The 22,123-nt window shown below is 32.5% G+C and overlaps 5 protein-coding genes across 11 annotated transcripts; 3 read left to right on the forward strand and 2 right to left on the reverse strand.

The window, feature by feature from the left end:
- The first annotated feature begins 475 nt into the window (after positions 1 to 475).
- Positions 476 to 4,380, forward strand: LPA3 (Low PSII Accumulation 3). 5 transcript variants are annotated; one of them, XR_016516284.1, is made up of 12 exons: positions 476 to 818; positions 976 to 1,006; positions 1,372 to 1,464; positions 1,561 to 1,623; positions 1,745 to 1,856; positions 2,051 to 2,129; positions 2,530 to 2,588; positions 2,676 to 2,800; positions 2,887 to 2,947; positions 3,303 to 3,385; positions 3,494 to 3,574; positions 4,113 to 4,380. XR_016516284.1 is itself a non-coding variant. In XM_068621732.1 (12 exons), exons 1-12 carry the CDS (start codon positions 541 to 543, stop codon positions 4,170 to 4,172), a joined length of 1,110 nt encoding a protein of 369 aa, XP_068477833.1. In that variant the 5' UTR covers positions 479 to 540; the 3' UTR covers positions 4,173 to 4,380. The 5 variants fall into 5 exon arrangements, 2 of the variants coding, with proteins under 2 accessions (XP_068477833.1, XP_090152534.1); XR_016516282.1 differs by having other exon boundaries at positions 477 to 818; positions 2,051 to 2,136; XR_016516283.1 differs by having other exon boundaries at positions 477 to 818; positions 2,698 to 2,800.
- Positions 4,358 to 7,921, reverse strand: LOC137818358 (putative cyclic nucleotide-gated ion channel 7). The gene is made up of 7 exons (XM_068621729.2): positions 7,824 to 7,921; positions 7,006 to 7,594; positions 6,668 to 6,880; positions 6,232 to 6,542; positions 5,942 to 6,053; positions 5,577 to 5,813; positions 4,358 to 5,481 (listed from the first exon to the last, which is right to left on the reverse strand). Exons 1-7 carry the CDS (start codon positions 7,880 to 7,882, stop codon positions 4,747 to 4,749), a joined length of 2,256 nt encoding a protein of 751 aa, XP_068477830.1. The 5' UTR covers positions 7,883 to 7,921; the 3' UTR covers positions 4,358 to 4,746.
- Positions 7,922 to 9,501: 1,580 nt separating this feature from the next.
- Positions 9,502 to 13,058, reverse strand: LOC137819455 (galactoside 2-alpha-L-fucosyltransferase-like). 2 transcript variants are annotated; one of them, XM_090295983.1, is made up of 3 exons: positions 12,725 to 13,058; positions 11,937 to 12,023; positions 9,502 to 11,145 (listed from the first exon to the last, which is right to left on the reverse strand). In XM_090295983.1, the coding sequence occupies exons 1-3, from the start codon at positions 12,981 to 12,983 to the stop codon at positions 9,692 to 9,694; spliced, it is 1,800 nt and encodes a 599-aa protein (XP_090152109.1). In that variant the 5' UTR covers positions 12,984 to 13,058; the 3' UTR covers positions 9,502 to 9,691. The 2 variants fall into 2 exon arrangements, with proteins under 2 accessions (XP_090152109.1, XP_090152110.1); XM_090295984.1 differs by having other exon boundaries at positions 12,721 to 13,008.
- Positions 13,059 to 15,470: 2,412 nt separating this feature from the next.
- LOC137819572 (putative fucosyltransferase 7) lies at positions 15,471 to 18,376 on the forward strand. The gene is made up of 2 exons (XM_068623456.2): positions 15,471 to 15,699; positions 16,789 to 18,376. Exons 1-2 carry the CDS (start codon positions 15,471 to 15,473, stop codon positions 18,249 to 18,251), a joined length of 1,692 nt encoding a protein of 563 aa, XP_068479557.1. The 3' UTR covers positions 18,252 to 18,376.
- A 976-nt stretch (positions 18,377 to 19,352) lies between these two features.
- On the forward strand, positions 19,353 to 21,551 carry LOC137819666 (putative fucosyltransferase 10). Of its 2 annotated transcripts, none has more exons than XM_068623568.2 (3): positions 19,353 to 19,651; positions 19,721 to 19,804; positions 20,068 to 21,551. In XM_068623568.2, the coding sequence occupies exons 1-3, from the start codon at positions 19,417 to 19,419 to the stop codon at positions 21,534 to 21,536; spliced, it is 1,788 nt and encodes a 595-aa protein (XP_068479669.1). In that variant the 5' UTR covers positions 19,353 to 19,416; the 3' UTR covers positions 21,537 to 21,551. The 2 variants fall into 2 exon arrangements, with proteins under 2 accessions (XP_068479669.1, XP_068479670.1); XM_068623569.2 differs by having other exon boundaries at positions 19,727 to 19,804.
- The last annotated feature ends 572 nt before the right edge of the window (positions 21,552 to 22,123 follow it).

Genomic DNA, 22,123 nt, shown 5'->3' on the forward strand with positions numbered 1-22,123 from the left:
TACGGTTCTAACACAATTTTAAAAAGAAAAAATATATTAATTTTCTAAAAACTCAAACTTATTGCATAAATTTTTATTATGATTATAAAATAAGAAACAAATCTTTTTGAAACAGTCATGAAAAACATCTTTCTGGTCCAAAAAATAATCTGAAACATATTTGTGCACATAAATCTTGATTGTCAATTTATATAATTCATAATTATATAATATATAGATAGTGTCCCCGTGTCCTACATTTTAGAGATTATACGTATCTTCATATCCGTGTCCGTGTCGTATAAGTGTCCATGTATGTACTACATAGACCACAACACTTTATATTTGTAGAATTAGATTCTTAATTTTTATTATTTTTTGTGTTTTTATACAAATGTATTATTTGTTGAAAATAATTTTAGGGATTTGGAGGGATATTTGAGTAAAATGTATGTGATGAAGAGAATAAGATTATAAAAGGGACACGTCATCAAGAATCCTATCCTGTTAGTTAGTTGGTGGGAGTGAGAGTAGAGAGCAGAGAGCAGAGAGTAAGAAAGAATGGCGATTTCAATGACTTCATCTCTCTCTCACAACCTCACTTTCCTTCGCCAATGTCAATTCTCTTTTTCCTCTTCTCCTTTGCCTCAAACCCTTCCACGAAGCTTCACTGCAAAAATCCATAGCCTTCGACTTGGAAGAGAAGGTGCACCCTCCGATCCTAAGGCCGGTGTTTCCATTTACAAACCCAAATCCTACCAAGTTCTCGTCACTGATGCTGCCAATTCCCTTGCTTTCGCTCTTCAAGACGGAAAAATTCGCCTCGAAATCGATTTCCCGTAAACATTCTCTCCCACTTTCATTATGATTCATTCATTTTCCTTTTGTGTGATGTATGAATTACATGTTTTCCTGGTTTTGAGTCAATCCAAATAGGCAACAACTAGGTTTTGGTTGTGTTTTCCTGATTTTTCATCTGGGCTTTTTTGTATGCAGGCCTTTGCCCAGCAACATATCTTCCTATAAGGTACCATTCTTTGCAGTCTTTCACTAAATCATTGCCACTTTTGCGCCTTTCATTGTATCATCTAGTCTAGGCATTATAAGAACCTTGTGGTTGATAGACTTACTCAATAAGACTACATGTGTTTCAATGATTTTGATGAGATTGTTTAAAGAAGTTAATAAGTTCCTTCCATGGAAGCTTTTCCAAACACCCCCAATTAGATCTTAAGTTTTACTAAATAGTTCCCTGACTATATGCCAGGCTAACAATGATTGCATGCTTCAAGAAAAGAAACGTTCTAATTCATGATAGTTACTTGATCTTTGTGTTACACTCTTATCTGATTAAATTGCACATAATTTTCTTAAATTCCTAAATATTTCAAGGGATCTTCAGATGATTTCATTGATGCCAACATTCAACTTGCCTTGGCTGTTGTGAGAAAGCTCCAGGAAAAAAAGGAAACCAGAGCTTGCATAGTAAGAAAATACATTCTTTTCTTCCCTTCAAAAGAAATCCACAGATATATTTTACTCTGTTTTAAAAAATGTAACTACATTTGTTCCTCTTTGTAGGTATTCCCCGATAAACCAGAAAAGCGCCGAGCCTCTGAATTGTTCAAAACAGCTCTAGATTCCGTAATGAAAAAATAACTCATTATGAATTTCTTTCCCATCTGTCTAGTGACCCAATTCACATTCCACTCAACATTTTTCTAAAATCATGCCAGCAAAAGATCACACCATATTTTTCTTCCAGATTGATGGCATTACCATAGGTTCCTTAGATGATGTCCCAGCTGGACCTATGACTTCATTTTTCAGATCTGTCAGGAACACCCTTGATTTTGACTTCGAAGATGAAAATGAAGGTTAGTTCTTGGGGAAATGGCATAGTCATAGCTTTCTAAGTAATGGCGTTTTCCTAGTTACCATGTAAGATAAACTTAGGGGTAACAATTTATCAAATTATTCTTGGGACATTTATTGGTGGGGCAGTATTGCTTTCTAAATCATGATCATGATAACATAATAATGTTTTGACCATTTTCTTTCTTAAACGCAGGTCGTTGGCAATCTAGTGAACCTCCATCAATCTACATATTCCTTAACTGTAGTACTCGTGAACTTGGATATATAGAGAAGTATGTGGTATGGTGTTTCTGCCGTTAGATGGTTTACTGAAACTCTCTTTTTTCCTTTTCAATTATTCAATGTGCTGATTAAATTTCACTCTTATCTGCATTTGCTATTTTGCTTAGTCTTGGCGTGTTTAGTGAGAAATATTTAGTTTTTGTTCATCGGTGATCAATATTATGCAATAATTGTTCGTTGATTTGAGTTCCTTCATCTGATTTTCGGTCAATACATAATATTTTGCAACATACCTAGTTTAACTTCTAATTATATCCCTTCCAGTAGCATCATCTTAGATGTTGAAACTTGATCTAGGTTCTGCAATTTAAAAAGAATTTATTCTGCACACTTTTATTAGCTGCTTTATTTTGATGGATATCTTCTAATTTTGCTACTTGGGTTTTACAGGAAAAAATTGCTACATCAACACCAACACTTTTATTTAATCTTGAACTAGACACACTACGGTATATGTTGTACTCCTTGAGTTTTTTTCTGATAAGTTTTCATGCATGCCTAATTTCTTAACTATTTTGTATACTTATGCTTGACAGAGAATAATTATTGAATTTACAGTGCTGATTTAGGCCTTCCAGGCTTTCCTGCAAAAGATTTGCACTACCGCTTCCTTTCTCAATTCACTCCAGTTTTCTACATCCGAATCCGTGATTATTCTAAGGTACCACTTCTTTATTGAATTGTCTCCGTATATTGATCTTTTTATCAAATAATAAACATTGACTGTTTCCTCTTTTTGTTTTCAAGACAGTTGCAATAGCGCCTTATATTGTCAATTATTCTGGAGCCGTGTTCCGCCAGTACCCAGGTGCAACTATGTATATGTATGGGTATATGTATATGCATGCACAAACACCCACACACCCAACTTATGCAAGTTCAGATCATTTTTTTTTTCAATCTATTAACGCAATCACATTATATAAAATAAATATTGAGGTTAAAGAAAACTAAAATAAATATGTAATGCATTACTGAGAAATACGTGGAAGAAATATGATAGACTAATAAGTGACAACATTAATTTTATATTTTTATTTTTTTATTGTGATTACTTGCTTCTCTTTGTTGCTAGGGACAATTTGTTTCTTTTTGTATGACTACCACACTTTTATTTGTTGATATGGATGATGCACTAATTTGTTCCTTCATAAACTGTTCAGGTCCTTGGCAGGTGATGCTTAAACAAGCAGATGGTTCTTATGCTTGCATAGCAGAAAGTGCTGACCGGTTCAGCCTTGGCGAGGTAATTTCAAAATAATCCTAACATCATTTACTTATTAATTGGAAATAATTAGCCTCGTTTTCTTATTAGTTGTAAATAGTTTTCATGTTAATCCATTGACTGATATAGGCAAAAGAGGAGTTGCTAAGGGTCTTGGGACTTCAAGAAGAAGAGGGGAGCTCTCTAGAATTTCTTCGAAGAGGCTACAAGGTGTTAATCAGTTTCTGTTCCTTATATGCATGCTTCTGTCTTGTTTATTTCTGTTCTTTTAGTCCCGGGTAAAATTTGCATATTCATGATACACTGAATCCTTTATAATGTTTATGTCGTACATTAAGATCCAAAATACAATTCTTTACAGTCTGTTCACAAAGCTGAGGCAGCACAGGTTTCCATGTGCTGTCAGATTATATTCTATCCGTCTTCTTTTATTTGTTAATATACCAATGATTGAAGTGTAAAGTAGATTTGCATTCTCAATAAAATCTAATGGTAGACGCACTAGATAACTTCTTGTGGGTTTTATGTAGTGTTATTTTTCATTTTATTATTCTGACATGCATATGTAATCACCTTTTTCAAATATTTATACAAATGATCGAGCATATTCCCATTATGTTTTGTTTGAGCATTGAGTTGACTCACTTCCCTGCTACAGTGGGTTATTATTAGATATTATATCTTATTTGGCCTGTCTCTAGTTCAGTTATAAATAATAATCTATTGCCTGCTTTCTGTGATACTGCAGGCAAGCACGTGGTGGGAAGAAAATTTTGATTCAGAAGTATCTTCTGCATGGCGGACTTGAGTAGTGCAGTGTTAGCAGAGATTGTGTGTGTCGGCATATAGTGGGCAATGGATGTACTCATATATTCAAGGAAGATGGAACAGCCCAATATTTATTTTTCATCAGTAATCCTTAGTGTTTGATCGGAACGCTTCATCACAAGTACACAGATAATTTGACTTGCTTGGTATAGGAGACAAGAAAAATGGACATGAGTCTTATTGACGTATTTTATTGAGTCTTAAGCTGCTTGAAAATACTAAATATGATTAATGATTGTGAGAAGTAATACTCCACGCACAGTATAATCATTTAAACTTTTTGTACACTGTTAATAGAAAGCATATTTTGCGTATGCTCATAGGTAAATATTTTGATATTAATAGACATAACACGACAGCTGATACTAGCAAGCCTGCAGACGTGTGCAAAATGGCGTGCAATTAGATTATAGCTAAAAAACACCAGTAGAAATTAAACAAACCTAGACTCATGTTCTAGGTTACCCAAATCAAAATTTGTCAAACCATATAAGCTAACACCGTCAGTGATATCAGCTGATGAATGCATATCTTGCAAGTCAGGTGAAGGAGGATCAGTGTTCACCAAAATCACTGAAGTCAGGTTCTGGGGGCTTTTGGAGTTTGATCATGTCCTTGGAACTTGAACCACGAAGCCTGTGACCACGAAGTGCATTTGCTGCAAAGCGAGATGCATAGACGGTTGTACCAAGTCCAAGGGTAGATGAGGAAAAAGCAGCAGGTTCAGGACGCTTTACCAAGGCTCTTGCAGAATCATCACTGTTGTCATAATCAGAGTCATATAATTCTTCTTCCTCCCTCCTCCGCTGTTCTGCTATCTTCCTCCTGCAATGCCGCCTCCATGCAGCTTGAATGTAGATAGCAGCCCATGTTCTCCACTGCTGTGAATAGAAACGGAAGGTGTGCTGAACCTGTCTACTGTGGATGTGCCTAAACTGGGAAGCAACAAACTTCAACTCCTCTGCTTCCAAAGCAAATGCCTCCACCTCATTCATAGCCTTCACCGTCCTTGTTGATGATGGCAAGTTAGCTGCAGATTTGGGGTCCAATGCCCACGTTAGTAGCTCTTCTCCACAGAAGTCAGCTTCCTTCAGAAGACCTCTGTTGAAAAACCCACTTCTTCCACCATCTGTGGTGACACTCTCTAGACGCCCACGTATGATGAAGTGCATCTCATTAACTGGGTCCCCTTCCCTCACTATGTAAGTTCCCTCTGTATATAAACTAGGCTTCAATCGCTCACATATAGCATCAAGCAAACGTTCATCCATGTTGGCAAAGAGAGGAACCTGAATGAAAATACACGGCGTCATATTCACAAGACTTATCAGCACACGAAGACTTATATCTCAAAGCACAGCTATTATACTCAGTACTCACTCACCCTTCTGACTAAATTCAAACAAAGATGCCGTTTGATATCTCTCCTGAGATCTTTTGGAAGACTCTGAACTAAGCTCTCTTCATCTACTCCACGGGTGTTCAGCCACTTGTATTGGTCATAGCGTCTCACTCTTTCCCTTAGCTCTGGAGGAAGTAAACGATGATGCATCCATTGCTCAGAGTCACGTCTTTTGATCCTCATTTCCTCAAGACGAACTGACATTGATTGAAGGTACGTCTGTCCAGTTGCATGATAGCAGAAAGATTAGAATCCTGGTAGTAACTGACTCTAAGTCTTTTATTAATTTAAGACATCGATAATCTTCATTGACATATAAATACCTATAGTGCAAACTTTTTGTTTACCTGCATGTTTCCAATCAGAAGAGCAAAAAGGATAAGCCCCATAATAGCTATTACTATGGAAAACATAACCTCTCCAGGGTATGTACTGGTTAGAAGCCCCTGACCAAGTGTACTGTGGAACGCAAAACAGAAGGTGCTTTTTAGGCTTGGAAAATTTGGAAACTATAGCAATTTCATGTTATTCAAATGCACAGTGCTAGGTGTAGGCATAAATTAAAAAATAAGAATATGATTCTTCACCAACTTATCAAACGTATGTATTAACAACTGCAATTGTTGAGATTCTATACCTCAAGTTTTGAAGGCCCCACCATAAACAGTAGCAGAATTTAGGAAAAACTTCTATGGAAGCAACAATATCAGACTCTATAGCTTGAGAGAAGATTCCATAGCTAAATTCTGAGGAACCATCCTCCACATAGCAACGACTTTTCAGAACACCTTCGCTGACATTTCTCCAACTATCATACCCTGGCATATGCTTGTTCGAATTCGCACAGTACAAGAAATGTGTATTGCACCTTTCTACTTCTTTACAAGCATTCTTCCAGCAGGTGTCATTACGTTCAATGGCTAGTAAGTACCAGCAAGAGCCAGTTATCTGTGACATTGGAGAGTTGTCAGAAGAATGAACTTTCTACTTCATAAATTAATAAATTTTCTTCAAAAATAAATTGATTAGCCTGTGAACTAGGAAAGAAGGATTGTTTTATAACATGCACTTACATGACTAGCAAGCATATACCAGATCAAATAGTACATGGCCCCGAGCAATGCGTTCTCAGAAAAAACACCAGCTGTCTTTTTAACTTCTGAAGCTAAAGGTAGAAAACGTATAAACCTTGGAAAATATTGCAGGATCACAATTCTCAACAGTAACGTTTTTGTTTCCAATACCTCTACACGTCCTGATCTGTAAAGATATTTCCACACTACAATCTGCACCAAACATGCAGACAATAACTGAACCTCATGCACAAAAAATTTCCAAATATAACAACTTCATTCATAATTTACATCATTCTGTTTGTTAATATTCAGTAATGCAAGGTTCTTTCTCAAACCTGTGGTATAGGGAGCACAGAAATGAAGTCAACGATGAAGTAACGTCGTAAATATCTCTTGGCTATCTTTGTAGGATCTATGACAAGTTCACCTCGTCCAAATACCCGAGATGAAGGCGCAATGTAAGCAGTTCGGAACTGAAAACTTATGCGGATGAGATAAATGGCATCGCATATTGTTCTCATTGTGACAGCAAAGCTTGCTAGCTCATTATCTATGGCGAGGCAAAATGATTTGTGGTTGAAATAAGGAAGATAAAAGAAGAAGGGATCACAAGCCACAGAAAAAATGCATAGAATCTCAAAAAACTTGTTCCAGTACAGAAGGGTCTTGTCTTGAGGGTCAAATACTTTTTTCTCTGAAACTTTAAGGTCTTCAGGGAACACTGCCCATGTTGTCACCCCTGTCTTCAGTGATCTTCCAAATGTTTTTAGTCCATCCGAACCCTTCTTCACTCCTTGCCTAAACGATTTCGATGCTTTTTTTCTTCCTCGACCAGGAAGTGGCAGAGAATCTAAACTGAATCTTAATCTTTTCATCCCACTTGAGCTTGCTGGCATCGACAAATTCGAATCCAGATCATCCAACCTACATCATCCACTGTACGTCAGATTCAGAGACACTTACGTTAACAACTCACTCTTTGGATTCACACTACACAATCATTATTAATCAAAATGAAATTCATATAATAACCAAATTCACAGAACAATACAATTTGAACTCTGACATAATCGTATTCAACATTCTACATTCTACATTCAAACACAAACAGAACAGTAAAATAAATGTGCTTTTGTATTATATATATATATACCTTACGAACTTCTCCTTCTGGCCTCCAATATACTGTGACTTGTAACCAGAGTCAAACATTTTGAAGAAATTACATAACCGCCAGGAATACCAAATCTATCCAGCAGTTTCCTGAAATAAGAGAAAGTTCAATGTTTAACCACATACGATGCAGATAATCACAGATATGTCAGAAATTTTGTTTTGTACATGTAATATAACTCTAAACTATGAAATCCAAAGGAAGATAATGCTTTGAAAACATTGATAAAAACGCGGGAAGGAAACTAATGATCAAACATGCCACATTCTATGTTTTCATAAACCACGTCAATCCACAATTCTAAGAATGATGTTTTTCAACAATTCCATTCCCAGATCTAGATGGACAAAGACATGATAATATGAACAGTTTTCCATGATTTAAAGAGAAAATTGGAATATAACTACTTTTTTTTCCAATTCATGAAAGATGGAAAATTGGATCACAAAAAAGAATGAACAGAAAAATGTGGGTATGAACTTACTTTGATAATGTTTGAAGGGTTTGATTGTACAATGTTAAGGTATATTGGGGTGTGTGGAGGAATGGGAAGAGATGAAATTAGAGGGAAAAAAGGGATTGGTGGAACCTTTGACCGTTAAGACGGTTGAAGTTAAATGGGTTACCACTCATGCAGCTTTTTTTGGTAAAACAAAATTATCAAATCAAATAATGCTACTATTTCTAATTTCTGTGTCTAAAAAAAAAGGGACTCCAACTATTTTTTTCTCTGTTTAAGTCTCTTTCCAAGTGAATTTACAATAAAAACTTCATCTAATCATTCAGATATCACAATAAAATTATTAAATATAAATTAATTTTAAAGGCTAAAATAATCGATCATTATATTAATTAAATTAGACACAATTTTATAAACTAAAAAATTATTAATATTTAAAATAGTTTTTATTATTAATAAAAATTTATAAAATAATTTTTAAATTGTTATTTAACTATTAACTATAAAGCTTTTAGTTACTAACTATTTATATTCTAAATTAATCTCTATTAGTCTTTTAGAAACTAATTTAAAATATAAAATATTAGTAGTTAAAATTTTGATATATAAAGTATTTTATAATATTTTATTAATAATAGAAACCACATTAAATATAATAATTTTTTAGTGTTTAAATTAATATATAATTTATTCAGTATAAAAAATAATTTTATATTGATTAATGTTTAGTGTAAAAAGTTGTTAGATTCAGTATTATTTTTTATTCGCGTAAAATATGTTTCGTGCACTTATAATAAAAGAGGTATGACGTAATATATTTTTTACATGTAATAATTAACTCCTAAACGTAATAAAAAGTTGGGTAATATTTCCAAATAAGCAAAAATTTAGTTACTACTTTGCATTCTTATAATTTATATCCTTTTTATTTTAAAAAGTTTATTACTACAATTGCGACAAGTAGTATATAATAAAATAATAAATAGAATAAGTGAATATGATTTCTTTAACTGAATATGACTACAGTTGACTTCCTTTTTGGTTGAAACAATTTTCATATTCAGTTTATTTATAAAGATAGTTTTAAAACAAAATGATTTAATACGTGTAAATACAAAATGATTCAATACATGTCAGTGTATTTTTTTCTCATATTCAATAAAAAAATTAAATACATATCAATATTCAGAATTAAAGTTGGACATATTGAAATGAATTCATTCTGAATAAATAAACATAATTTATGTGTTCTGAAGTTAATCTCAGTCACAGTTTTGTACTCAAACTATTTGACATGGGAGCAATTCATAAACAGGAATTTGAATTCTTTTGCTACGAACTTGAAGATTCACAGAAAAAATGAAAGACAAAAAGGAGAGAACTACAACTATGTTCTATCATCAACCAGCTTCACACCAAAACTAAAATCCTTGCATTCCTTCAAACTTGAAAAAGAAGCAAAATCCTTCAATGGCTTTCCATCACAGTAATGCTTGGGAGGATGATGATAACAAGGTTCCACTGAGAAATCTTGTTCACAGGCTGGGAAATGAGTCTCATTACTCACTAGCTTGTAAAGAAGCCATGGCTTTAGATTTCCCAAACCTTGAGCAACATAGCCAAAAGTGGAGAGAGAGGTAGTCACCAACACATCAGATAAACTCAGCAGATACATCTCCATCCAAGCTTTTAAATTATGCTTATCATCGTTAAACATTTGCTTTCTTTCATGACTTGGCTGATAAACTTCTATGGATTCCCCACTACCCTTTGGTTTCTTTTGATACATCCTCCTTAAATTGTCTCCATACTCTTCATACAAAGATGCCACAAGAACTGCTTTTACACTTCCATTTTTTCCAACGGAGGAAGTTGAAGTTTGCAAATCCACTTTTGGTAGTATCTTATGATTCAATATGCAGCTCAAAACTAAGTCCATAATTGCCTGTTGTGGAGTGGAAACAGCATTGAATACTCTTATCTGCAAGCCTATCAGTTCATCTGCTTTGGCCAAGTGTGCTTGATAGTAACTGCTGATCAGTTCCCATGCCTCATTTGAAGGGTGAAAAAGGTAGCGACCCAGATGGTGAAAGACCGTGTCTTTCTCTGGGAACATTTTGTTAATCTCTAAGTTGAAAAGTGGGTTCATGAATAGAGAAGGAACAAAGTATTGATCAGACCTCAAGATCAGCAGAGGAGTCTTACGGATAAGATTTTGAAGATGGTCACAGTGAAATTTTTCCTTATGGCTGCTGTCGGAGTGGGAGTGTTGCAGATTGATAAACAGAACTGATTTTGAATTGCTGGCATTATCCTTCTCGATCTGATACGTTTGAATATAAATTTCTTTCCAGAAAGGAGAGTTGTGAGGTAATATCCAAGTTGAATTGAGAAAGGGCTCACAGAACAGTGCAAGCTTGTCTTTCCCAAATTTGAGAAGCAGAACTCGATCAGTGAGAATGGCATAAAGAAAAGTTGCAGCAATGCTAATGATTTGGTTTCCCAAGCCATTAACAGGTGTCCAAATGAGGTAGTTACACGTTGTAGCAGTGGCATTATTGTCCTTGGAGAGTTGAATCTTTCTCATGTTTCTGTGATAAGTTCTTGTGTTAGGTCCACAGCTTGCATGAATTTGTTCGTAGTTACGTAGTTTAGATATCAAATATGGAGAAGGTTTGTGAGGTGAAACTTTGCGGTACAAGTGAGATTGCACCCTGCTTATGCAAGATGATTCATCAAATCCCAATGTTAAAAGTCCACCAAGTACTTCGTCTCTGTTATCCACATCATCACGTGGAAATGATTCATTTCTTAAACTTTTCAAAGAACCGTTTTTCAAACCTGCGAATAGAACATCACAGATTATCTTTGCATGGTATTGTATGAATTGTTGTGTTACAATTTGAGGAAATTGTATATAAAAATCAGATGGTAATAAACATATGAATATATGTTTCGATCTTAATATATTTATTTTTATTTTAAATTAATTCTTTCATCTACAATTAATTCCTTCATAATTCTTTCATGAGAAGGTTAATTGTATAAATTAATAAATTATATCTCGTATCATCTACAATTACTTATTTTCTCTAGTATAAACAAAACATTCTCGAGCAAACAAAATAAGTAAGATGATGATATTTTGATATTCTAATCCACTTTACATCCAAGATAAAATATTATTTAATAAAAGTATAAATAAAAGGTAAAATGTTAAAATAATTTTTAAAATTAAAAAAATTATAAATAATTAAAATATTAATATTTATTGAGATGTGGATGGAGTATTAGTGTGAATTTTTTCTAATACTAATCGGTTAATCTTTGTTGTTAAAAAGAGCTATCATTATTCTCATATGCTATAATGTGATAGTTACTGACAGTTTATCATTAAAGTGTGTTAAGTTGTAGCCACTTATTTATATTTATATTTATATATATATATATATATATGATTTTAACATTTATAATTTTAATAATTAATTTAAGGAAAACTTTTTAATGACACCACGTGAAAAACATATATTTCACAACTCCATATAATAATATTTTTAATTAAAAAATAAAATAAAAATTATTAATATATTAATTTATTAGCATGTTAGGAAAAATAAGGTGAAATAACGCACCACCATCTTTTGCTGTGATATTCATAGTTCTTCCTTCATTAGCTCTATGTTCTTTATATCTTCCTTGCAGCTCCTTAACTCCACCACCTAGGTCATCAACAAAGTATAGTTAGAAAACTCATGCATAGGTGATACATTCATAACTTTCTTCAATATACAATTCTATCTTTTTTTAAAATTTTAATTTCTATATAAAATAACAAAAATATTTTTTTTAATTTTTTTATATTATAATAAAGTAGATTGTGATATATCACTCTTCTATCATCAATACATATGCTGCACACACATGGTGTTGCAGCTCTGCCTTCTGCAGCCGTACCATTTTCAGACTTACCTGCCAAAACCTTAACTTTGCCTAGTCCATTACAAAAGAGTCAATTTTGGTTTTTTTCTTTACTGTAATTCAAGATTTTTCATGAAACCTAAATCGAGAGTTTTTAAGTCTAACTCAACCTCAAAAAATCGGTTCAATGAAATGAGGTTTGCACTCATTTATATACTACGAAAGACTCTAATCTTTAGTCATAACAGTGAAAATATAACGTGGAAATGAAAATATTTTGTGAGAAAGACACAATTAGGGACACATATAAATGCATAAACAAAGTTAATTAAGCATAAAAAGTAGTTAATATGAAATAAACCGAAGGATTATTACACTAATGTGACAGGCTCAGTTCTTCTGATATCACATCAGAAACGGAGAATGAGGAATGAAAATAAAGAATGGGAAAAACGAAAACGTTATATGCAAATAAGTAAGAGTTGAAGACATTGTTACCTACCACCGACACGTCTTATGTTGTCTTCTGATATGTTGTGGACACTTTCTCCCAACTGAGAAACAATGGTTGTGGCGTTCTGATCTGGTTTTTCTGCTTCCCTGGCTTTGGAAAACCCCTCAAAAACAGCCAAAGTTGAGTTTGGATACATTGAAAAAACTATGACTGCAACAGGAAATGATATGAAAAGTACAAGAAAGAGTGTTGAAAATCTGTTGGAACTGATCCTCGTGTTCTGGGGTTTGGCTTCAAAGATTTCCATGATCTGTTGAGCTGCTAAAGTTGCCAAGAAAATGAAGGAAAAACAAAGAGTTCATATGATATGAAAAAGTACAATAATGTCACCCTATCCCTTAATAAATATTAATATTTTAACTTTTTTAAATTTGAAAATTATTTTAATATTTTACATTTTAATAATAATTTTTTTTTAATATTTTTATTATAAATATTAATATTTTATGTGGGTGTAAAGTGGAGAGGGTGGAAAAATATCTTCACGTGTTATAAAAAATATGAATTATAGATGTATCATTATCCAATGAAAAAGGAAGATGAAGTGAAGAAACATTGGATTCTGTGTAAGCATTCTTAAAAGACAGCCACATTTTCAAACCCATGTGAAAAATATGCAAAATATTATTTTCTGAATCAATACGAATGCGTGACGGATTGGTCACGCTGAATTTTTATATATATTTTTTTAACTATAAATATTGATATTTCATTTTTTATTCATATATTCATCTTATTATATTATCATAATTCATTAATGTAGTTATATTTCAGCAACCAATGGTGGAAGCAGTGAAATCACAGGCACGTGGAAGTAGAAGATCACCACTCATTTTTTTCCTTAATCAAACATATTTTAAAATAAAGAAAGAGATAGAAAACGATAAGAAGGGAAACCCTAATAGAGACCAAGGTTTTTTTGCATAACTCAATAACAATCAATTAAAATTCAAAAAAAATAGATTCATCTGGTTTTTTATGATTTTACATTTTTATCGTATTTAAATTGAATTGAAACAAAATTAATCGTTTAGATATTATTATATTAATTATTATTTTACTATATATACGAGAAGAAAACCTATAATCTGTCTAGCTTGATTCATATATATAGATATATGACAAAAGATTAATAGAGTATGCTTAACAGAGTGAAATGGATGAAAAGACATTAATTTTGATGTTTATGTTTTTGACTTTTGTACAATATTATATATATACAAGTGTGCATGAGAGTTAGATCTCATAGGTTATAGTATTTATAGAATTTAATGTATAAATACAATATAACTACTTTTGTTTCTTCTTTATCTCTTATTACTTATAAAAGAAAAGAAATAAAGTTATTTTAATAGAGTAGAAAATGAAATTATTTATTATGATATAGTATCAACCTATCATTTAAAAAAGATAAACATATCGATTATGGGTCGATCTTTTTAATATGATGAAAGGTTGTCAATCTTTGAAGAGCTTTTTAGTCTCATTAGCTTATGTTAGAAGTTGGGGTTGAGGTCATGGGTCAATCTCTCTAATATGATGAAAGGTTATTGATATTTAAATATCTTTTTAGCTTCATTGACTTATGTCAGAGGCTGAAGAATTTTGAGGTCATGGACCAAGTCCATTAGTATAGTCGAATGATTTATTTCCAATCTTTGAGATTTATGAAAAATATCTCATTTTTACTCTCAATTAGGAGAGAATGAGTGTAGATCATGATAATTGGCAGATATGTGGAATAGAGTTTTATGACTAAAAACAATACTGAAAGATGGAAAAAAAGAAGACCAGGATAAAAGTCGACACCTCAGCCGTTGCAACACCGCAAAATGTTGCCTGCAACTAACACCTATCGCATCCACCCCAAATACAACCTTAAAAATAACAATTCTCATTAGTGAGAACCTTCCTCCAGCCAAGCCATGTTACACTAACCACAAAAGAAACCCTACACCCCTCATTAAAAAACTCGGGTGTTTCTTCCTGCACCCCTATATTCTTCGAAATACTGAAATTACCCTTCATAGTTTTTGATGATTCCGGAATAGGGTTTCCATAAGCAAAGGGTGTTCAAGGAGAAGAAATCCAAAAGAAAAAAAAAATCATTCCAAAATATCATTTTCAAAACACATTTTTTTATTTATGATTTGGTAAATCCAAAAATTCATAAAATATGTTCCAAAAAATATGTTTCAGAAAAAATGTTTCGAAAATATTATGAAAACAACAATCCAAAAATCATTTTTAAAAGGAGTAAAACAGTTTTCTTAAAAAATAATGGGTGCAAAAAGACATTTATTAGAATGCAAAAAAAAAAATCCAAAAAACTCACACCAACGATCCAACAATCACTACACCTTAATTTAAGAATACTCAATTGACCCAAAACGATCCAACAAATAATATTGTTAGAAGTAATGTGTGCTCTCTCTATTGGGAACTCATTACTTCATTGAAGATAATAAAAAATCATTTAACCTTCTTGTCGGAACTTTAGGGTATTCTCAAAAAAAACATGGAAAAAAAAGTAATTCCGAAAGGTATGAACCAAATACATGCCGCATGCCGAAGCTGAACCACCGCTTTGTATCAGAAAGTGTTTCCACGTGGATGAAGGTGGCGTTTTTTTTTTGTAATGCTTACACGAATCCTATGTTTCTTCTTTTTAATATCATATCAAACTCTTTCTTTTTTCCATCGTTTTCTTCCCAACTTTAGCACCTAAACAAACATGGACATCTTTCAACCCAAACCCCACGACATTATCACTTCCAAGAGATTTTCATTCTTTCTTCTACTTTTCATATCAATTCCTGTTGCTGTCATACTTTTCTCAATCAACCCAAAATCAAGTTTCGATGTTTTTAAGGTCTTTTCCCAAGCCAGGGAAACAGCAAAATCAGATCAGAACGTTACAACCATTTGTTCTCAGTTCGACAACTTAAGACGTGTCGGTGGTGGTAGGTGACTCTTACTTGTTTGGATATAGTTTATAGTTTGGTGATATCTTAACACCGTGAATATTAAAATATATTCACTTCACATTCTAATAAAATGATATTTTAATGTTTGAATTTGAATTCTTACCAGATTTGTTTGTCTCTGAGAATGTTTTGTTTGTACTAGGAAAAATTAAGTAGACTGTAGATTGTGATTTTGTTATAAAGAAATAATTAATGGTATAATTTATTAATTTATAATAATTAATTTAAAATAAAGATAAATACTTATATATTTACTTTTCAAAATTATAATTAAAGAAAAAAAACTAATTAATTTTCTGAGTCTTGAAATCCTCTTAAAAGCAGTGTAATAACTCCAATCAAATATAGTAGCAATTAATAGAAATAATCTATTCATGATTTGTAATTTCTAAATATATTATATTTCTAAATTTCAATGACAAATTTAATTAATGGTTACAATCTTTAAAACTAAGTTAATTAATTATTTATTATTTTAAATATCATTATCTCATCAAATTTACTAGCAGTCCCAATTATTATAATTAGTTAAAGAGTTAAATTATCAACTATTAACTATGAGGTTAAGACACTTCTCTTAAATGACGTGTTTATATTGGATATATGTATTAGACACCGACACTCGTAGGATATGTATCAGTGAAATATTTAATTCAAAAAATATTTGTTGAATTTTTGATAAATATAGCATGATTCTAACACAATTTTAAAAATGATAAACACATTAATTTTTTAAAAACACAAACTTATTATATAAATTTTTATTATAATTATAAAAATAAATTAATTTATATAATTCATAATTTTATAATATATAAATTTATGTCAATATATAATATATTTTAAAAATTTTAGCGTATTTTCATATTCATGGGATCAGCGGTGTAGGCTATTAGTCATCTAAAAATTGATTTGTGCATTTATGAGTCATTGAAGACTCTTTACACAATTTACAATCACTTATATGTTTATTACCATCTGATTTTAATATACAATTTCCTCAAATTGTAACATAACAATTCTAACAATACCATGCAAACATAATCTGTGATGTTCTATTCGCAGGTTTGAAAAATGGTTCTTTGAAAAGTTTAAGAAATGAATCATTTTCACGTGATGATATGGATAACAGAGACGAAGTACTTGGTGGACTTTTAACACTGGGATTTGATGAAGCATCTTGCATAAGCAGGGTGCACTCTCACTTGTACCGCAAAGTTTCACCTCACAGACCTTCTCCATATTTGATATCTAAACTACGTAACTACGAACAAATTCATGCAAGCTGTGGACCTAACACAAGAACTTATCACAGAAACATGAGAAAGATTCAACTCTCCAAGGACAATAATGCCACTGCTACAACGTGTAACTACCTCATTTGGACACCTGTTAATGGCTTGGGAAACCAAATCATTAGCATTGCTGCAACTTTTCTTTATGCCATTCTCACTGATCGAGTTCTGCTTCTCAAATTTGGGAAAGACAAGCTTGCACTGTTCTGTGAGCCCTTTCTCAATTCAACTTGGATATTACCTCACAACTCTCCTTTCTGGAAAGAAATTTATATTCAAACGTATCAGATCGAGAAGGATAATGCCAGCAATTCAAAATCAGTTCTGTTTATCAATCTGCAACACTCCCACTCCGACAGCAGCCATAAGGAAAAATTTCACTGTGACCATCTTCAAAATCTTATCCGTAAGACTCCTCTGCTGATCTTGAGGTCTGATCAATACTTTGTTCCTTCTCTATTCATGAACCCACTTTTCAACTTAGAGATAAACAAAATGTTCCCAGAGAAAGACACGGTTTTTCACCATCTGGGTCGCTACCTTTTTCACCCTTCAAATGAGGCATGGGAACTGATCACCAATTACTATCAAGCACACTTGGCCAAAGCAGATGAACTGATAGGCTTGCAGATAAGAGTATTCAATGCTGTTTCCACTCCACAACAGGCAATTATGGACTTGGTTTTGAGCTGCACATTGAATCATAAGATACTACCAAAAGTGGATTTGCAAACTTCAACTTCCTCTGTTGGAAAAAATGGAAGTGTAAAAGCAGTTCTTGTGGCATCTTTGTATGAAGAGTATGGAGACAGTTTAAGGAGGATGTATCAAAAGAAACCAAAGGGTAGTGGGGAATCCATAGAAGTTTATCAGCCAAGTCATGAAAGAAAGCAAATTTTTAATGATGGTAAGCATAATTTAAAAGCTTGGATGGAGATGTATCTGCTGAGTTTATCTGATGTGTTGGTCACTACCTCTCTCTCCACTTTTGGCTATGTTGCTCAAGGTTTGGGAAATCTAAAGCCATGGCTTCTTTACAGGATAGTGAGGAATGAGACCCATTTCCCAGCCTGTGAACAAGATTTCTCAATGGAACCTTGCTATCATGATCCTCCCAAACATTACTGTGAAGGAAAGCCATTGAAAGATTTTGCTTCTTCTTTTCCAAGTTTGAAGGAATGCAAGGATTTTAGTTTTGGTGTGAAGCTGGTTGATGACAGAACAAAACTGTGACTGAGATTAAGTTCAGAACACATCAATTATGTTTATTTATTCAAAATGAATTTATTTCTAAATGCCCAACTTTAATTCTGAATATTGATATGTATTTAATTTTTTATTGAATATGAGAAAAAATATATATATACTGACATGTATTAAATCATTCTGTATTTACATGTATTAAATATCATTTTGTTTTAAATCTGTCTTTATAAATATTAAATATTTGTGTATAACTTAAATACGTACATAATTTTAATTAAAAACGTTAATAATAAAAATTATTAATGAAAATTTAGAAACTAATTTAACTATTTTTTATATGAATTTTTTTTTATTTTCAACTTTTAGAATCTAAATAATTTTTTTATGGGGTGATATTTTGCTAAATCGGAAATTAAAAGTGGAAAAAAAATGAAAACAGGACATGAAAATTCAAGTGATGACAGACCCTAAAATTGTCAAATTAACCAAATATAACAACAAAGTGATGACTGAATGTAAAATTTCATTTATTTATAGTTCATCTTATGTTTTTGTAAGAAGTCCATGATATATAATTCAAACGACTATACATTATTTTGTGATTAAAAAAACATGCTTTTTTAAATAAAGAGCAAAACCATAATATTTTACCTTTATATTTTTCTTTAAAAAATACATGTTTTTTATAAAAGATTTTTTTTTCTTCTTTACATCTTTCTAGAAATAACACATACTTTCACACAAAAAAAAAGAGATATTTATGTCTTTTTTTTCATAAATAAACACACTTTCTCATGATAATCCTTCATTATCATCATATAGGTTCTAATATTATTGAGTTAAACAACTAAGATGAAGCTATTTAACTCTATAACTTGAAGTGAGAAAGAAAATTCCATATAAAATCAATGTAAATACCATTAGAGCACATGTCAAACTTTGATTGGGGAACGAGATTGTGGACTTTTAGAGGAAGATTTATTCTGAAGCGTGGTGGTAAGAAATGCACAAGAATAAACATCTAAGGAAAGCAATCAATGCCAGCTTCATAAGAATAAACATCAGAAATGCTAAATCTATAAGTGGTCCTAAATCATGAACCATATTCTAAGAGCCTAATTAATTGCAGGTCTTTTTCAAAGTTTTGAAGGGTTTCGTTAGTTCCATTACATGTTAGGTGGTTGAAGCTGCAATGAACCAGATGAAACCGAATTCCACGAGTCTGAGGATGTTCTTTGTTATGTTTTTCATAGCTTTCCCTGTGTTTGTTACGGTTAACTTAGTGTATCGAAACTCTAGCTTCGGACTTTTCGAGGGGTTTTCAGAAGGCAAGGAACATAGAGGAACAACTCAGAATGTTACAACTCTCCAAAACGTAACACATGACAACTTGGGAAGAGAAGGGGATAGTAACAGTGTCAGCAGCAGTAAGTAACATGCATGAGTTTTTCTTACTCTTCCCATTCAACTTCCATTTGCCTTATTTGTTTCATAAGAACTAGGTGGTGGAGTTAAGGAACTGCAAGAAAGATCTCAGAGTCATAAAGGAAGAACTAAGAATATCACAGCAGCACATGGTGGTGAGTGATGATGCTATTTTGCTTCCAAAGAGTGATTTATTCCATTCTTTTCCCTTTATTCTCATTTTTCAGTCATTAAAAATTTGTTTCTCCCACCCTTTTTTTACTATTTCATTGTAACAGAAACGTTTTAAAAAGATCATTAGTTTTATTTTTATGTGTTTGTTTTAGTTTTTTACTATGAATAGAATCTCTAGGTTGTGGATATGGCATTTCTTCATGTTCTTGCTAACAAATCTATGATATTCTGAGTTAAATTTCAGGCTCAAGAACCGCTTCATTGAGAAGTTCAACAAATGATTCAAATTCACATATTGCTAATCTTGATGACAACGAGAAACTACTGAGTGGACTATTAACCTCTGGTTTTGATGAAGCATCATGCATAAGTAGGATGCAGTCACACTTTTACCGCAAAGCTTCTCCTCACAAACCTTCTCAGTATCTGATATCTAAACTACGTAGGTATGAAGAAATTCATAGAAGGTGTGGACCCAATAGCAGATCTTACCACAAAAGCATGACAAAGATCCAACACTCCAAGAACAAAGGTGTTGCTACAATGTGTAAGTACCTGATTTGGACACCTGCTAATGGTTTGGGTAACCAAATGATTGACTTGGTTGCAACATTTCTCTATGCTCTCCTCACTGATAGAGTGCTACTAGTAGAATTTGGGAAAGACAAGCATGGCTTATTTTGCGAGCCATTTCTCAATTCAACTTGGGAATTGCCTCAGAATTCTCCTTTCTGGAATGAAAAGCATGTGCAGACATATCAGATCTTGCTAGAGAAGGATAAGGCTACCAATTCAACAGCAGAGTTACCATCAGTTCTGTTTATTAATCTACAACACACTCGCACTGACCCAGAGAAATTTTTTCATTGTGATCATAATCAACATGTTCTTCAGAACATTCCTCTGTTGATTTTGCAGTCTGATCAATACTTTGTCCCTTCTCTATTCATGAACCCATTTTTCAATTTGGAGATTACTAAAATGTTCCCAGAGAAAGACATAGTCTTTCACCATTTGGGTCGCTACCTCTTCCACCCTTCAAATGAGGCATGGGAACTAATCAGCAGTTACTATCAGCAACACTTGGCCAAAGGAAATGAACTGATAGGATTACAGATAAGAGTGTTTAGTCCCAATACCACTCCACAGAAATCAATTATGGATCTTGTCTTAAGCTGCATGTTAAAGCATAAGATACTGCCAGAAGTTGATTTGCAAACTTTAGCCTCTTCTGCTAGAAAAAATCAAAGAGTAAAGGTAGTTCTTGTGGCATCTTTGCATGGAGAGTATGGAGAAAATTTGCGTGCCATGTATCTGAAGAAACATACAGTTAGTGGAGAAGTGATACAAGTTTATCAATCAAGCCACGAAGAGCATCAAAAGTCTTATGACAACAAGCATAATATGAAAGCATGGATTGACATGTATTTACTGAGTTTATCTGACAAGTTGGTGACAACATCTCTCTCTACTTTTGGCTATGTTGCTCAAGGATTAGGAAATTTGAAGCCATGGCTTCTTTACAGGCTGATAAACAACGAGACTGGTTTTCCATCCTGTGAAAAAGATTTCTCATCGGAGCCTTGTTATCATGTTCCTCCCAAGCATTATTGCAATGGAAATCCTATGAAAGACTTTGTTTCTTCTTTCCCTTATTTGAGGGAGTGCAAGGATTTTAGGTTTGGTGTAAAGATGGTTAACAATTCTATATAGAACCATGTTTTTCAAGACTTTTGTTTGATTATTTCAAATTAACTCCATTTTATCTCTTTTCCAACAGAAAATAATAAACTAAAAATAGTAATATCAATTAAGAAGGTGAAAATATTTGTAAATATTCTAAAACTAATTATAAAAATGCTAGGAAACTAAATAAAATATAATTAAATTTATTTTTAGAAGAGTATATTTGGAATTTCAAATTTTATTGGGTGCAGAATGCAATACCTAGTGTATTATTTTTTTAAAATCCTAGAATGTACTTAATTGTATTTATTTTTTTGCGTTATGGAATATGGAATTCAGAAAATTTTTGGATTGACATTTTTGGTAAAATTTCGGATCTACCAATCCATAATTCAAAATATGCATTTCACATTTAAAAATCCATCATTCAAAAAAAGCATTCCGGATCCACAAATCTGTAACAGAAATATGAATTCTGGATTTAGAAATCCATAATTAAAAAAAAAAGCATTCCAGATCCACCAATCCATAATAAAATTAGGCTTTTGGATTCTGCAATCCGAAAATCAATAATATATGCAAAATTTGCTTCTGGAACGTCCCCTCATCCAAAA

This window comes from Phaseolus vulgaris, chromosome 10 (assembly GCF_051622355.1).
Source record: "Phaseolus vulgaris cultivar YP4 chromosome 10, ASM5162235v1, whole genome shotgun sequence".
Lineage (NCBI taxonomy): Eukaryota > Viridiplantae > Streptophyta > Magnoliopsida > Fabales > Fabaceae > Phaseolus > Phaseolus vulgaris.

Bases quoted from the DNA above. Each gene is read 5' to 3' on its own strand.
- LPA3 (XM_068621732.1), top strand. From the start codon at position 541: ATGGCGATTTCAATGACTTCATCTCTCTCTCACAACCTCACTTTCCTT. The intron at 1,007-1,371 runs GTACCATTCTTT...AAATATTTCAAG, and splicing joins GCAACATATCTTCCTATAAG to GGATCTTCAGATGATTTCAT. The intron at 2,137-2,529 runs GTATGGTGTTTC...TGGGTTTTACAG, and splicing joins GATATATAGAGAAGTATGTG to GAAAAAATTGCTACATCAAC.
- LOC137818358 (XM_068621729.2), bottom strand. From the start codon at position 7,882: ATGTTTGACTCTGGTTACAAGTCACAGTATATTGGAGGCCAGAAGGAG. The intron at 7,595-7,823 runs GTATATATATAT...TGGATGATGTAG, and splicing joins CAGAAGGAGAAGTTCGTAAG to GTTGGATGATCTGGATTCGA. The intron at 5,482-5,576 runs GTGAGTGAGTAC...ATTTTCATTCAG, and splicing joins GTTTGAATTTAGTCAGAAGG to GTTCCTCTCTTTGCCAACAT.
- LOC137819455 (XM_090295983.1), bottom strand. From the start codon at position 12,983: ATGGAAATCTTTGAAGCCAAACCCCAGAACACGAGGATCAGTTCCAAC. The intron at 12,024-12,724 runs GTAGGTAACAAT...TTGATGACCTAG, and splicing joins CAACATAAGACGTGTCGGTG to GTGGTGGAGTTAAGGAGCTG. The intron at 11,146-11,936 runs GTGCGTTATTTC...TTCTATTCGCAG, and splicing joins TATCACAGCAAAAGATGGTG to GTTTGAAAAACGGTTCTTTG.
- LOC137819572 (XM_068623456.2), top strand. From the start codon at position 15,471: ATGGACATCTTTCAACCCAAACCCCACGACATTATCACTTCCAAGAGA. The intron at 15,700-16,788 runs GTAGGTGACTCT...TTCTATTCGCAG, and splicing joins CTTAAGACGTGTCGGTGGTG to GTTTGAAAAATGGTTCTTTG.
- LOC137819666 (XM_068623568.2), top strand. From the start codon at position 19,417: ATGAACCAGATGAAACCGAATTCCACGAGTCTGAGGATGTTCTTTGTT. The intron at 19,652-19,720 runs GTAAGTAACATG...TTGTTTCATAAG, and splicing joins TAGTAACAGTGTCAGCAGCA to AACTAGGTGGTGGAGTTAAG. The intron at 19,805-20,067 runs GTGAGTGATGAT...GTTAAATTTCAG, and splicing joins TATCACAGCAGCACATGGTG to GCTCAAGAACCGCTTCATTG.